General features: G+C 49.2%; 1 protein-coding gene across 3 annotated transcripts in view; it reads left to right on the forward strand.

Annotated features, from left to right (window-relative positions):
• The window catches only part of SIL1 (SIL1 nucleotide exchange factor), a 237221-nt gene extending 227613 nt beyond the window's left edge, over window positions 1–9608 (forward strand). Inside the window, exons 8-11 of one of the 3 annotated variants that reach the window (XR_013960842.1) lie at window positions 188–284; window positions 713–877; window positions 3656–4065; window positions 9013–9608. Coding sequence is in view for 2 of the 3 variants with exons in the window: in XM_080672995.1 (XP_080529121.1) it covers window positions 188–284; window positions 713–877; window positions 3656–4012 (619 nt within the window). In the remaining variant the exon portion in view is untranslated. Of the gene's footprint in view, window positions 1–187; window positions 285–712; window positions 878–3655; window positions 8555–9012 lie in introns of those variants that run through there. The other 2 variants (XM_080672995.1, XM_080672994.1) reach the window with 2 other exon arrangements.
• Window positions 9609–16452: the final 6844 nt, after the last annotated feature.

Consider the following 16452-nt stretch of genomic DNA (forward strand, 5'->3'; position numbering starts at 1 on the left):
GCTTGACCAGAGAGGGAGAACCTCCCCCCACCCCCCTTGCACACCGTGTTTCTCCCAAGGGATGGCTGGTGTGGTGTCAACTCTCTGACCACCCAGATCCCTGGGCTGGGCACAGTGGTGTTGCCCCAACTTGATGAATAGGTGCCAAGTCATGCTTTCCTGTGCTTCCCCTTCCCACTCTCCATAGCAACCCAAAGGTCCAGGTGGAGGCCATCGAGGGTGGGGCCCTGCAGAAGCTGCTAGTCATCCTGGCTACGGAGCAGCCTCTCACTGCAAAGAAGAAGGTGGGATTCTGCTCCTTTCCTCCTGCCCAGCCCCCAGCACACCTGTGGAGCCTGAAAGGCACTGGCCCCTTTCCAGGCTGTGCATGTCACTTCGGGGGGCATAGGCGGAGAGGTCCCACTCACTCAAAGTCTTGCAGCAGCAGGCCAAGTCATCTGGGGGCCTGGATGTAGCTCCCACAGTGTGGTTTTGAGTCCCACACCCTGGCGGCCTGCACTGGGCCTCGATTTGTCCACTGGGTGATGTTGAAGGTGTCTGGCTCTCCCAGTCCTGAGTTCTGGGGTGTGGTTGTCCCTGAGGGTAGTGGATGGAGCCAGGAAGAATGGGAGCTGAGCTGAGGTGGTTGGTACACTTACAGCTGCCTTTTCTGGGCCTGGGGCAGGGCCAGCTCTGTTTGGCCCCTCACCCATCTGGATCTGTGCCTCCCCAGGTCCTGTTTGCACTGTGCTCCCTACTACGACACTTCCCCTATGCCCAGCAGCAGTTCCTGAAGCTGGGGGGCCTGCAGGTCCTGAGGAGCTTGGTGCAGGAGAAGGGCACAGAGGTGCTGGCCGTGCGCGTGGTCACCCTGCTCTACGACCTGGTCACTGAAAAGGTGAGTCCCCGCTTTCCCTGCCTCCCTCTCACTGTTTGTCTTTGCTTCTGACCATTTGATCCTGGTCCCCTCCCATGTCTCTCTCATTCATCCCTTCATCCTCATTAGTAAGTGCTTTGGAGCAAACATGCCAGCTCTGAGCTGGGCAGACAGGGATGCTGTGGGGCCCCAGTTCAGGGCTCCAAACCCAGTATTTCTGAGACATCAGGATGTCCTGTGGGAAATGACTGCTGAGCTAAAATCTGAGGCTGATGAGGAAGGAGAAAGGGGCGGGGGGGTGCTGGCAGTGGTCCGAGCAAAGTGTGCAAAGCCAGGATCAGTGTGATCGAAGGCCAGAAATAGTCTGGATGAGCCCTTCATTTAATGAAAGGGTATTTGGCTGAAGCATAATACCCTTTGGGTGGGGTGATGAGGAGCAGGAGGGATGGAGCAGCTGTGTCTAGGAGCCATGACAGCAGCCAGGAGACCAAGGAGCCAAGGGCTGGAATGATGCTGAATCTTAAGATTCTGGAAACCTGGAGTTGCCCACTCTGAGAGCTTTGACTCTGGGCAGGGGCTCAGAATGGCTGCCCTGGAAGGCCCTGGGGACCCCAGGTGCTTGCCACCTGGAGGAGACTTGGTGCCTGGCTCACTTTGGCCTTTGTGAGACTAAAAAGTGTCTTAATTATGGATAGAGTAAAACCAGCTAGGTCTGGATTCTTAGTTCAGCTGCTGCAGGGAACATTGGCTGGGCCTTTTCAGCTGCCTGTCATTCTCCCCAGAACAGCCAGGCTGCGGATTGGTGGCAGGGCTGGGCGGCTGCTGGAACCGCTCTGAGTGTTGGAGGCTGAGGGGCCCCTTCCTCTCCCTGCCCCTCCCCCCTGTGCTTTGCTGAGGGTCAGGGCTGTCATTGCTGCTTCTCTGTCAGCTATTGCTTTTGTGTGCTTGCCCTCTCTGACTCTCTCTACCTCTCTATCTCTCTTGGCCTGTCATGTCTCTCAGTCTCCCTCCCTCACCCCTCTCCCTCTCACCCTCTCTCCCTTCTTCCTCCCTCCCTCTCTCCCTCTTCTCTCCTTCTCTCCCTCTTCTCTCCTTCTCTCCTTCTCTCCCTCTCTCCCTCTCTCCCTCTCTCCCCCTTTAAGCTGCAGAACCCAGAACAGCAGGCAGCCATGTGGTGCTCACATCCAATTAATAAGGCCCAGGCACTGCTGACATCCTGGATGCGGGCCAACAAGTCTGGAGAAGGACATGAACATTGGCTAGAGAGAGAGACTGATCTCTTCTGTTGCCTTGGGTGTCTCTTCACTGCCCCCAGCCCTGGCATGGTGGGCACTGACATTGGCTCATTCCTGGAGTCCTTGGGGTGCTGTGAAGATCGGGGGGGCGGGGGGACTGGTGTCTCTCGGCAAACAGTACAGAGACAGCCATCCTCCTGCAGCAGAGGCTTTAGGACAGATGTCAGCATGCTCTATGCTGGAGGCAGTCAGGGCTTCTCTCTTCCCCAGGAGTGAAGAACTAGCCAGACTGGGAATGGGTTGTGAGCTTTTCCTATTCCAGGATGCTGACCCCTCCCCCTCCCCAGCTTCCTCCACCAGCCCCAATGGGTCCCAAGGCCATCATGTGGTATACTGTGGCCCCTCATCTTTCCTGGGCTTCCCCTCTTGCTTTCTCTGTACCCTGCATGCCTCATTCTCCCCTGGAGTTAGAGCAGAGACTCCTTGCAGGTACATTTAGTACAGCCCATATGGGGCATTTCCACCCCTGCCAACCCTCCACCTCTGCATAGCCTTCCTCTGACATTTGAAATAAGCTGCTAACTTGTCAGGTTTTAGGTGTTTCTTTTGCCGCCTCTGGCAGCCTGGCAGGATTGGTGCCACCATATTTTGCTGAGGGGGCTGGGTTCCTGCCCAAACTTTCCTCAGCTCTCCAGACCCTCAGCCTAGAGGCCATCCTCCTTGGAGAGACACTCAGGGATCTGTGTGTTGTGTCCCATCAACCAGCATAACTTGCCATTCTTTTTTTTTTAACTTTTTTATTTTTATTGATTTCAGAGAGGAAAGGAGAGGGGGAGAGAGAGACAGAAACATCAATAATGAGAGAGAATCATTGATCGGTTGCCTCCTGCATGCCCCTTACTGGGAATAAGCGTGTAACCCGGGCATGTGTCCTTGACCAGAATTGAACCCGGGACCCTTCAATCCTCAGGCTGACGCTCTATCCACTGAGCCAAACCAGCCAGGGCTAACCTGCCATTCTTCAAAATGAGGTGGGCCCAGGCATTGTTATCCTCCTCCTGTGTGTGGACCCTCCACTCCATCCTTATCCACGTGGCCAACTTCCACTTATCCCTCAAGGCTCAGGGAAGCCCTAGCTGGTTCAGATTCCCACTCCACCACTGACAGCTGAATGGTCTTGGGCTGGCACCACACTACGCTGCTGGACTAAATTTATTATGCTCTTTAGGAATTACTCAGTTAACTTTTATTCTCCTGCTAGACCCCGAGCTCCTTAAGAGCAGGGACCATGTCTCCATCTTCATGTCTCCAGCATCTGGCACACTGCACAGTTGTTTGGATGAGTGGATGGATGGATAGATAGGTGGGTGGGGGAGCATGTGTGAAGCCATGAATCCTGCTGGCTTTCTCCCATAAGGGCCTTGGAGGCCCAAGGGGATGAAGGAAGAGGGTTCGAACTCAGAGGTCAGCCATGTGCCTTCACATCTGAAGGGCAGGGCTGACTGCTCTCTGTGTGTTCTCTCTTCCCCACCCGACCTCTGTCACTTGGCCATGCGGATGGCAGATGTTTGCTGAGGAGGAGGCCAAGCTGACCCAGGAGATGTCCCCAGAGAAGCTGCAGCAATATCGCCAGGTGCACCTCCTGCCAAGCCTGCGAGAACAAGGCTGGTGTGAGATCACTGCCCACCTGCTGGCGCTGCCTGAACATGATGCCCGTGAAAAGGTGTTGCAGACACTGGGTGCCCTCCTGGTCACCTGCCGGGACCACTACCGTCAGGACCCCAAGCTCAGCAGGACGCTGGCCAGTCTGCAGGCTGAATACCAGGTGCTAGCTGCCCAGGAGCTTCAAGATGGCGAAGATGAGGGCTACTTCTGGGAACTGCTGGGCTCTATCAACAGTTTGCTGAAGGAGCTGAGATGAGGCTGCCCCTTAAGACTGAGACTAGACTGGAACACTGCTAGTAAGGCTGAAAGGTACCAGTTTGGATGGGTTCTTCAGGAGACAGCAGGCAGGATGGAGGGCTTCCCTACTGGGGTCTGGGCATCATCGGGGCAGTGCTGGACTGGCCATTAAATGGAGGCATGAAGGTCATTATCTGTCTGTCTACTGTGTGTCTGTGCAGACTGGGCACAGCCCTTGATGACATGCTGCATGGTCAGCCCAGGGCATCTAGTAACAGGCCCCCCTTTGGGAAGGATCCAGGCTCAGAGTTGGACATAGCTTTTACCACCCAGTAGCTCTGTGACCTTGTCAAGTCACTTAACTTCCCTGAGCCTGTTTCCTCATCTGTCAAAGAGTTATGCCATTAAATGAGAGAAAACGTGCATACGGGACTACCCCAGTGCCTGGTGCTGTGCTCGTCCCTTCCCCCAGCCTGCTATGAGGGGAAGTCCGGGGATTATCTCCCTGCCCCTCTACCTTGTACCAAGTAATGGATTTCAGGCCACTGGTCCTGGAAGAAGCCTGAGGGCATCACCACATGCAGGGATGCTGATGGGCTGGGTGGAAGTGATTGGTGCTGGGACCTGGGTGGTGGAGGATGCTGGGAGTGGCTTGTTTCACTCTGGGGGCCCTTGGGTATAGGCCTCACCCTGGGAGAGGAGTGACCTCACTAAAACTGGTAGTGGGAGCCCAGGTCTGCTTCTCGGTGCCTTTGCCCCTCCTCTGTGTCCATGCTGAGCTTGGCAGAGCCCAAGGAGGAGGCCTTGGAGGCTGGGGCAGCCGAATCTGACAAGTCCCTGCCCCCACCTCAGAGAGGCTGGGAGCCTACTGCTGGTTGCCACGGCAACCCCAGCTCTGGGCCTTCCTGATTTGGATTCTGGTGCGTTTGTTTATCAGCCTTTCCCAATGCACCAGAGGCTCACTCCTGCTGTTCAGGCAGCCCCTCTCCGCCCGCATGTAGAAATCTCCTCATCCCTGCCTTGCATACAGAAATCTCAACCTCACTATTCTGAAGGGAAACCGAGTACTTACTTCCCTGAAGTCCCTTTGCTTAGCATCAAACCTTCTCCTGCTCACCTTATGCCACAGCACACAGGAGCTTGGGAGAGAGCTGCTGCCTGCACAGAGCCTCCCAGGTGAGCTGGAGGAGGCAGGAGCCTGTTTCACCAGCGTAGGAAGCCGCCGGGTTCCAGCAAAGTGAGGCTCAGACCCGAAGTCTATCAAATGTTGGATTCTGCCTCACTGCCTTGAGAATCTCTCAATAGCTTTCAAAGTACGTTTTATAGATGAGAAAATCATGGCTCAGAGAGGCTAAATGATCTGCCGAATGTCACACAGCTTGTAAGAGGCAGAGCTGGGATTTGCTGGGGTGATCATGCTGTGGAAAGTGTGAGTGTGCGGCTCAGAAGGGAATTGTGTTTAATTTGACAGGCAGTAATGGGAGGGCCAGGAGAGATGGCAGAGCAGCTGTTCTGTGGCAGAGCAGGGTAGGTTCCAGAAAGGAGGTGCCAGGGCCTGGCTAAGGCCAAAGTCAGGAGTCACTTTAAAGATGGCAGCAGACTCTGCAGGTGGATTTGAGAAAGGGGAAGGTGAGACATGGGGAGAGCTTGGGTTTGGGGTTGAGTTTGGTCTGAGCCTCCTGGTAGAGGTGAGTGCTGAGGCTGCGGGAGCAGGTGCACCTGAGCAAGGGCTGGCAGGAATGTGGGCAGCTGTGGAAGGAGACTCGTGAGATCCTGGGGTACTATTAGGCTGGGGCTGAGGATCCCCAGCCCCGAAGGCCTCTGCAACCAGGGTCTGATCTGGGATATGAGCAGGGGTCCCCTTGGAAGGAGTTAGACTAGTAGAGGCCTAATTGAGGACCTCTTCAATTAGAGGTCCCTTGGAAGGAGTTAGACTAGTAGAGGCCTAATTGAGGACCTCTTCTGTCCTCTGGGATGCTACAGAAAGGGGACTTCGGGCCATGAGCTCTTAAGGGAGGGGGTCGGCGGTCCCTGGGGCTGAGGAAAGAGCCTCTGGGGTCTGTGGTGAGGAATGCCAGATCAGTGCCAGGCTGCTGCGCCCACAGGTTGAGCAGTGGACTGCTGCTCCCCCCTCCTCCCTCTACATACAGACAAGGCATCAAAAATGGTGAAGTTTGGTCCACTGGATGTTCTCATTGGCCTCATCCAGGTTAGTGCTGGGTGTCTGATTGCTTGGTCCTGGGCCATGTAGCAGACCCATCTAGGAGACAGACAGCCACGTGACCAAGGGCTTGGGCTCACGCTGCTTGGGTGTGGGTTCTGGTTCCACCGGTTCATCACTGATGTGTGCAGGTCTAGAAGGAGCCCTTCTTTGCCTCCCCTTGAGTGCCATCCTGGGGACTGTGGCCAAGAAATGTGACCTGGGTTGAAGTTAGGCAGGAAATGGTAATGGGGGACTCATAGCCACTGGTACTTGGGGTGATGTGACTTCTTCCTACCTGGGCCTTCAGGCTGCTTTCCTCTCCTCCCACCCCTCTCATGTGGGGCAATAGGGCTCTTGCCTCATGGCGAGGACTGGCTGAGAGCTGTGGCTTGGGGACACCTCCTAGCCTCTGGCTGACTGTTGGTTCCCTGCTGCTGGACTGGGCTGAACCAGGCCTTCTGTGTGGGAGGATGACAGGAATGAGGAGTGGGATGGTGGTCCTAGGTCCCCCATCCCATCTCTTAGCAGGCTTGGTTTTTAATAATTCTCTATTCATTCATTCTTTCATTCAGATTGTATTTAGTGAGCACTTACTCAGTGTTAGGCCGCAGGGTTCTGAGATTAGTAAGTCACAGGCCCTGCTATCAGGCAGCTCACAGTCTGGTGGGGGACAGTAGTCCCACTGTGACAAGGACGTGATTGGGGGAAGCCTTGCTCAGTCGGAGCTGAGGAGGTCAGGGAAGGCCTCCCAGAACTGGTAGTAGCCAAACTGAGACCCGAAGGATGCTTTAAAAACAAGCCAGTTGAAAGGGAAAGGATTTCAGCCCTAGGAAGATGTAGGAAGGCCTGAGGTGAGAGAAAGAGGTCCATTTGAGGAACCCCAAGTTCAGTGTAGCTGGAGGAAGTGATGGGGTGAGGGGCCAAGTGGCTCAAGGTGGAGCCACAGGGGTCAAGGGGACCACATTCTCCAGTGCCTTGTTAGCTTTGCCAAGGAGCATAGCCTGATCCTGATGGAGCCGGGAGCCAAGGGGAGGGTTTGGGCATTTTCCTGGCTGCTGCTCACTCATTTACAAAACAAATTTGATTTAGGACTAACTAGGGGCCAGGCACTGTTCCAGGGCATGAAGTGGTAAGTACTGGGGAGGGGCAGACTACAACAAATAAGTATATAATACGATGCCAGGCAGTGAGTGCTAAAAGCTGTGTGGAAAAATAAAACATGAGAAGGGGTAAAGAGTGTTAGAAAAGGCCCCCTAAGTGGACATAGTGTGAACGGAAGAAGGCAAGGCCGTGAGTCAAGGGGGTCAGAGGAAGTGCTTTGTACACCAAGGGAAGAGCAAATACAAAAGTCCTCAGGCAGGAACATGGTAAGGGGTGGAAGAAAAGCAAGAGTCAGTGGCAAGGAGAAGAGTAAGCAACAAGGGAGGTCAGATCTCAGCAGCTATAGTAAGGTGGGAGTTTTCTCTTTGAGATGGGAGCCATGGAGAGACTCAACATGAGTGACATTATAACAGCATCACTGTTGCTGTGGTAACAAGAGATGACAAAGGGGCAAGGACAGAAGCAGAAGCCTAGTGCAGGGTCTACTGCAGAACCGTGGTGAGAACCAGGGTGATGGTGATAGAGAAGGCAGTGCCATGTGCTCAGACTCCAGATATATTTTAAAGAAGGAGCTGAGAGGGCGTGCTGACACACTGTGTGTGGTGTGTGAGGAAAGAAGGTCACGGATGAAGCTTCACTTAGGGTCCTGAGCAAATGGGCCCCTGGAGGTACTGGTTCCAGAAGTGGGAAGAGAGAAGGGTAGAGGAGAAAAGATTGAGGCATTATTGTAGACATAATTTTGGATGTAGTTTTATTGAGATTTCAGTTGGACATTCAAGTGGAGATGTTGAATAGGCAGCTGGAGAAAGAGTCTGGAGCTAGGGAAGAAGAGGTCATGTGTGAAGACAAACGTGGAAGCAGAGTGTGCTGGAGCCAGCTCACAGCAGCCTATAAGCCATGTGGGTTTTGGAAACATTGCGAGCTGGTTGTTAAACACGGCCATTATTAAAAATCAGCATGGCCCGTGTGTCTCGGTTGGGCATCATCCTGTGCACTGAAAGGTTGCTGGTTTGATTTTTGGTCAGGGCACATGCCCAGGTTGTAGGTTTGGTCCCTGGTCAGTTGATCGTTGTTTCTCTCTCACATTGAAGTTTTCCTTTCTCACTCTCCCTTCCTCTCTCTCTAAAATCAATAAAGACATATTTAAAAAAAAATAATTTGTTAAAAAATAAAAATCAAATTATGTAAACTTACAATTAATATATTAAAAAAGCAAAGATAATTTTTAAAAATTAGTAGAAAGAGCAAATTAAACCCAAAGAAAGCATAAGAAAAGGAAATAATAAAGATAAGAGCAGAGAAACCAATAAAATTGAAGGCAGAATAACTAGAGGAAATCAATGAAATGAAAATATGATTCTTTGAAAAAAGAAGACACAAATTACCAATACCAGGAATTAAGAGGGGATATCACTATATTCACTTATTAAGAGGATAATAAGTGAATGCTACAAACAACTCTTAAGTCCATAAATTTGGCAACTTAGAAGAAATGATGGACCAATTCCTTGAAAAACACTGTCTTTTACTGCATTAGTTTTCTATTGCTGCTGTAACAAATGAGAATGAGCTTAATGCCTCAAAACAATACAAATTACCTTATAGTTTTATAGGTCATAAATCTGACAGTTTCACAATAGAGAAATCAAAGCCACCAATAGGATTGCATTCCTCCCTGTCAGCTCCAATAGGATCCATTTCCTTGCCTCTTCCAGCTCCTTGAAGCTGCCTGCATTCCTTGGCTTGTGGATCCTTCCTCCTTCAAAGCCAGCAAAAACAAGTCCATTTATAATAAAAACTCTGAGCAAATTAGGAATAGAAGGGAGCCTCCTTAACCTGAAGAAGGGAAACCACATAAAAACCTACAACAAGCATCAAACTTAATGGTCAAAGACTGACTGCTTTTTCCCTAAGACTGGGAGCAAGGTAAGAATGCCCACTCACCTCTCCTTTTCAATATTGTACCAGAAGTCCTGGGCAGTGCAGCAAGGCAAGTAAATGAAATAATAAAAGGCATGCAGACTGAAAAAGAAGAAATAAAACTGTCTCTATTGAAGGATAACATGATTGTGAATATAGAACATCCCATAAAATGTACAAAAAATGTCCAAGGAACAATGAGTTTATCAAGGTCACAAAATGTAAGGTCAATATACAAAAATCAGTTGTATTTCTATATACAAACAATAAAATATTGAAATGAAAATTTAAAAACAATATTACTTATAACAGCATTAGAACAGATGAAATACATATAAGTCTGACAACCTATGGGCAGGATTTTAATGCTGGAAAGTACAAAACACTGATGAAAAAAAAAGATATAAATAAACGGAGAGACATACTGAGTTCCTGGGTTGGAAGACTTAATGTTAAGATGTCAATCAGTCCCTCCAGAATTGACCTATAGAGTCAATAGAATCCCAACAGGAACTTTTTAGATTTCAAGAGTCTGATTTGAAAACTTATATGGAAATCCAAAGGAATTGAAGTAGCTAAAACAATCTTGAAAAAGAAAAAAAGTTGGAGAACTCACACTAGCCGATTTTCAAGACATTGTGTCACTGGCTAAAGCAGTGGTCGGCAAACTGCGGCTCGCGAGCCACATGCGGCTCTTTGGCCCCTTGAGTGTGGCTCTTCCACAAAATACCACGGCCTGGGCGAGTCTATTTTGAAGAAGTGGCGTTAGAAGAAGTTTAAGTTTAAAAAATTTGGCTCTCAAAAGAAATTTCAATCGTTGTCCTGTTGATATTTGGCTCTGTTGACTAATGAGTTTGCCGACCACTGGGCTAAAGGATAGACACAGATCAATGAATCACAATAGAGAGTTCCCATACAGAAATAGACCCATACAAATATATTTAGTTGATTTTTGACAAAGGTGCAAAGACACTTCAGTGGAGAAAGGATCATCTTTTTAGTAAGTGGTGATGCAACAACTGGACAGCCATATTTTAAAAAACAAACTTGGACCTATATCTGTCATGTTATACAAAATTGAACTCAAAAGTAATCAGACCTAAATGAAAAATTATAAAACTTTTAGAAGAAATCTTTGTGGCTTTGAATTGGCCAAAGAGTTCTTAGATACAACAACCAAAAGCATAATTCATAAAGGAAAAGAAGATGATAAAATTCACTACATTAAAATTTCTGTGAAAGAAATTAAGAAAACAAAAGGCAAGTCACAAGTAGGGAGAAAATATTTGCAAATCACATATCTGAGAAAGGACTTATATTCAGAATATATATATATATATATATATATATATATATATGTGTGTGTGTGTGTGTGTGTGTGTGTGTGTGTGTGTGTGTATAGAATACTCAAAACTCATCAATAATAGTCAATCCAATTTTAAAAAGGCAAAAGATTTGAAATCATTTCACCAAAGAAATATAGATGACAGATAAGCACATGAAAATATGCTCAGCATCATTAGTTGTTAGGGAAATGCAAATTAACACCACAAGACACTACTACACACCCACTAAAATGGCTGAAAAAATTTAAAAGCCTAAACAAACCAAAAACCTGACAATATCATGTGCTGTTGAGGATGCAGAGCAATGTTGCTGGGAATGCAAAATGATGCAGCCACTATGGAAAACAGTTTGGTAGTTTCAGATAAAATTCAACATATACCGTACAACACAATCTCACTCCTAGGTATTTACTCAAGATAAAGGAAAATCTATGTCAACTTTATTTGTAAAAATAAAACAACCTAGAAACAAAATGTCCCTCACCTGGAGAGTGGATAGACAAACCGTGGCACATCTGCACAGTGCAGCCCTGCTCCGCAGTGGAAATGAATGAACTGTTGCTGCAGCCTGTGTGCATCTCACAGGTATTACGCTGATGGAAAGAAGGCAGACTCAAAAGGCTACATATTGTATAATTTACATGACATTCTGGAAAAGGCAAAATTATAGAGGAAGGTTTTTGCAAAGACACAGGATTGGGGGACGGTTCCACTGCATTGGGGAATGTCAGGGGATGGTGATAGAACTGTTCTGCATCTTGAATGTAGTGGTGATTACACAATTCTATGTATTTGTCAAAACTCACAGATTTGTCCCCTAAAAAGTATAAATTTTAATGTGTGTAAGCTTAAAACAAAAAATTTTAAGGTAATTATTACTCAACTTTCCTAATAACTGACAGCCAAGCATTATCTGTGCTCTGGAGGTGACGTGTGTCTGTCGCCTCTGGGGGGTGGAGATATGCTCAACAGTGGGCACCTGATAAAATTCAACCTCCACCTTGCCGATGGCACCTTCGTGGCTGGAAATCTGACGTGGTGGGAGTATTTTACACCATGGACAATGGGAAACGCTACAAATCAAGGCTTAAAGTGATGAAGAAAATGTTTTAAAAATGTTAATAATGCTGATTAAACAAAGTGTCATCTATCAGCACAAAAATCCAAAGGAATTTTCTTAACAGTATTTGACAGTTATATGATTTAGCAAAGAAGTCATTCACTGATGAACAAGTGAAACTCCCACAAATGTCTTTGTTTTTTCACTTTCATCTTACTCCTTAAGGTAAACAAAGTATCAACCAGCATTCCTGTCAGAACCAGACTCCTTTGTCAATTACATCTGTCAGTTGGCTATAGATGCAGGATTTCAACAAAAATCAGTGAAAGCCTGGTGAGAATCAGTTGGCTGTATGGAAGTTGCAGTAAAGAGTATTGTGTATTTTGTTATTATTTGTGAATTGTGTGCCACAATCCTGTTATAGGAGTAAAATGTATATAAACTTATCTCTATGCATCCCCTCCCGACTCTGCCTGGAGAGCTGGTTATTATCCATTTACCCACATACCACCAAGATCTAGGAATCAGAAGAAGAGGACTGGGGTCTGACGCCTGGACCACTTCAGCCTTAGAGGTCGGGAGAACAAGCTAGTAAGGAGATGAGCAGGGACTGGTGAAGGGAGGGGAATGTGGAAATCTAGAGAAGGTTTGACGAGGAGCCGGTGCGGGGGCACCGACTTCACATGCTACTTAGAAGGAAATGGACAGAAGGTGTTAGCTGGGAGAACGGAAGAGGGAAGTAGAGACAAAGGGTCTACTCATCTAAGGCGTTCTGTGTAAGGGGACGGAGGGGTAACATGAACTCACGGGAAGCTTTTTGTATTGTCGTCTTTGTTTTTTTTTAAAAAACTGTGGGGCCTATTAGAACAGCGGTCACCAACCTTTCAGACCTCACGGACCACCAGTGGTCCGCAGACCACCGGATGGTGACCGCTGTATTAGAACATGTCTTGTATGCTGCTGAGAAAGATCCAGGAGGAAGGAAACTTGGCAAGGCAGGAAATAGAGGGAAGATTGTGGGGCAAAATCCTTGACTAGGCCAGGATCCAGTGACAAGCCAGGGGGTGGCCTTAGCCAGGGACCTGGAGAGTTCCTGCAGAGAACCTGGTGCAGAGATGGGCAGATGTGGGAGGGAGCATGAGGGAGTTCCCCGCTTTTGGGAAGAAGGTGCGGGGTGGGGAGGGGGCGAGGGAGGGGATACAGGCCCCTGCACTGCCCTCTGGAGCTCCAGAACCTGGGGGTTTTGGAGGGATTGGATCTTGAAGCTGGAAGTGGGTGTTGGCTGCTTGCTAGCTGTGTGACTTGGGTGTAAAGGTTAAGGGGTGGTGGTAGCACTGACACCTCACAGATTGTAAAGATGAGATGTGGGGGGAGTAAAGTCCTCCTCTCTTCCTTCAGTGGAGTGACCCTGGCCTGGGTGGAGGTTGAAAGCTGTGCGAATTAAGGCGGCAGAGGTAAGGAAGGGCCTTGAAGTATCTGCCCAGGAGTCATGGGAGGCGGTACAGGGTTAGCAGGCAGCTGCTGCCAGCAAGGAGGAGAGCTGGCTCTGCGGCCCCAGTGTGCAGGTAGTAGTCAGAGCAGGTGAGGAGTGGCACACCCACAGTGCCAGGCTGGTGAGACGCCATCGCTTATCGAGGTGTCGCTGAGGGTCGTGTCAGCCCTGCTGGGAAGCAAAAAGGGGCAGGATACAGTGAGGCCGTCCTGCCTCAGGTGGTTGTCTCCGAGAAGATGGAGGATTTCTGGGGGGTGCCTCGTCAGTTGCCTACTTTTTGCGTTCTAGTACCTTTTGATTGGTTTAAACCAATAAATGGTTTGAATTGTTCAACAACTATTTCTCAAGCATGTAGCAGACCCTTTGTTGTTTGTTCCTCAAAAGAACTCAGGTCAGGCCTGTGAGGGCTGGTGCTGCAATACCACGTGCCATGCCCAGGGCCAGGCAGCAGTGGCAGCTGTGGGCCAGTGTTTGCAGAGCGGGTACTTGGATGATTTTAGGTAATACATGAACTTTCATCAAAATGTTATTTTGATGTATATTAGGAAGAGTGTAACCAGCCCATCAAACATGATTTCACAGATATTGCTTAGGAGGAGGTACAGTTAAACAGAAGTTAGTCTAAGTATGTAATGGTATTATATTTGGTGTGATGATAAGGGAAAGGTTCTGACCAGAACATCAAGTAATGGGCTCATAGGGGGAGCACAGGGTCTTAGGAACCACTTCTAGGGTCACGGTGGGCACTGGGCTGCCAACATGTCAGGTGGGCAGCCTAGACAGAGGGCGTCATGCAGAGGCTTTAATCCTTTGGAGGTGTTTCTAGAAGATTCATTTGCTGCTAGGTAGAGAATGGATAATGGATGCTGGGACTGATGTAGGCCAGTTTAGCAGTTTAGGAATCTTTGCAGCATTGAGGGGTGGGGCCTTGGCCTCTGCTGAAGTGGATGGGTTGAGAGGAGGTAGACTGGGGATGGCCGGGCTGCCTGCTATAGGGCTTCCAGCAGATCAGGTGAAGCAGCTGAGGACAGACGGGGATCTGGAGCTCAAGCCTGGAAGACAGTTTTGGAATGTGACAAACTGATGGCAGCAAAAGCCATGAGAATGTCCCAAAGTGTCATCATGGATCCTGAGAGTCGGGGTTGGGGGTGAGTGGAGGGAGGCCAAAGTCTTCTGGGTCCAGCCCCATAGGAGTTCCCCGAGATTCAGTCATTGTCCTGGGCTTTGGAGAGTCAGTGATGAACAAAATCAAGATCCCCCTTCCTGTGAAACTTGTAAGAGAAACAGATGGGCTTGTAAATGTAAAGCAAGTTCAGTGCTATGAAGAGAGGGCATGGTAGGAATTTCTTGAAGGTCTTTTGGATAAGGTGATTTGTGAAGAGACCTGAAGATCTTAAAGCACAGGTGTACCTCTGGGGAGTGTTCCAGGCTGTGGAACCACAAGTGCAAAGGGCGAGTGACAAAGAATGGGGAGGGGAGAAGCTAGAGGGCCAAACCGTCATTTAAGACTTTGGCTTTTACTGGGAGATGGAAACCATTGCAAGTTGGAGCTGAGAGAATAACATAATCTGACTTGTTTTATAGGGATTACTAGAGGCCCAGTGCACCAATTTGTGCATGGGCGGGGTCCTGTTGGCCTGCCCTGATTGGGCAGATCCAGGGCCAATCAGGGCCAGCCCAGCCAGGAAGAGGGGCCACAGGCGGTTGGCCGGCCCTGCCCCCCTGGTTGAACTCCCAGTTGAGGGGAAATTTGCATATTGATTGTGACTGCCCTGGGGAGTAGGGTGTAGGGAACAGTATGATCAGGGAAGCCCAATGGGGAAGTGATTGCAGTGATCTGGGTTCAGGTGACTGGGAGTCCACCTCTTGGCATTGGCCCCCTTATGTTGTCCCCCTCCCACAGTGTATCGGGGTGGACTGTGTGACCAACAGAATATAATGGCAGTGATGGTCATATATATGCGTATGTTTTGTTAATCCTCACCTGAGGATTTTTTTGGCTTGCTTTTCAGAGAGAATGGAAGGGAGGTAGGGGGAAGAGAAAGAGAGAAACATTGATGTGAGAGAGACACATTGACTGGTTGCCTCCCACATATGCCCAACCTAGGGCGGGGAGTGAACCCTCAACCCTTTGGTGTGTGGGCCAATGCTCTAACCACTGAACAACACTGGCCAGGGCAGTGCTGGTCATATTACCTTTGAGATCAGGTTTTTTAAAAACCACGACTCCCATCTGGTTGTCGTTCTCCTGGATGATTCACTTGAGGGGAGCCAGTGACCACATTATAAGCTGCTCTGTGGGAGGGCCCACAGGGCACAGAACCGAGGCCGCCTGCCAGCAGCCAGGAGGGAGTCTGGGAGCAGTTCCCCAGCCCACCTGGCCTTCGGAGAGAGACTGCAGCCTCACGCGAGACCGAGTCAGAACCTCCCACAGAGCTGTTCCTGGATTCCTGGCCTTCAGAAATTGAGGTAATAAAGGTTATTTTAGCTGCCAAGTTTTGGGGCAGTTCGTTACACAGCAATAGGTGACTAATACAATGATGACCAGGTGATAGTAAACAGAAGTGGTTGGACCCACCATACATTTTAAAGATAAGAACTTGGACAGATCAAGTTTGAGATATTAAGACATCCATGTGGAGAGTTTAGGAGGCAGGCAGTTATAAGTCAAGATAGAGGAGAAGGCAGCATTTGGACTGTACATAAAGCCAGGAGTCTGGTTAAGTTTGGAAGAGTGAGTAGAGCCAAAGAGACCTGGGTATTGAGCCCAGGGGAGCACAGCTTTTAATGACTAGGAAATGGCAAAGGAAGACAAAAATCAGAGTGGAGTGTCCTGGAAGGCCAGTGAGGAACTTCTGAGGGTGGGTGGGGGGAGGAGATTCACCTGGGCACTTGTACGGTGAAGTTGGTAAGATGAGGAAAGAGCCAATCAATCTGGTAATGCTGACAGCCCCCTTAAGGGGGACGGTAGTAGAGTGGACTGGAGGAGAGGGGCTGGAATGGCAGAGAGAATGGAAGTGAGGAAGAAGGGATGACTGACTACACACACCTCTCTAAGGAGCTTTGCTGGGAGGGGACATGGCGTTAGGAGGGTTATTTTGGAGGCAGCTATTATCCTGGTATGGTTATAAGCTGATAGAAACAACTCAGAAGAGAAGGGGGTGATACCCATGGAGATTTTAAGGACACTTCCAAAGTTCCCCTTGAAGGGTGAACACTTGTTTCAGAGGAGCCATGGGCATCTCCTTGTTGGGACAGAGGGGGCACAGAGCACCACAGATACTGGGGACCGGCCCCGGGAGATGTTTCATGTAAAACCTGACTGCTGGAAGGCAAA

The sequence above is a fragment of the Plecotus auritus genome (genome assembly GCF_963455305.1).
Source record: "Plecotus auritus genome assembly, chromosome: 6".
Classification (NCBI taxonomy): Eukaryota; Metazoa; Chordata; class Mammalia; order Chiroptera; family Vespertilionidae; genus Plecotus; species Plecotus auritus.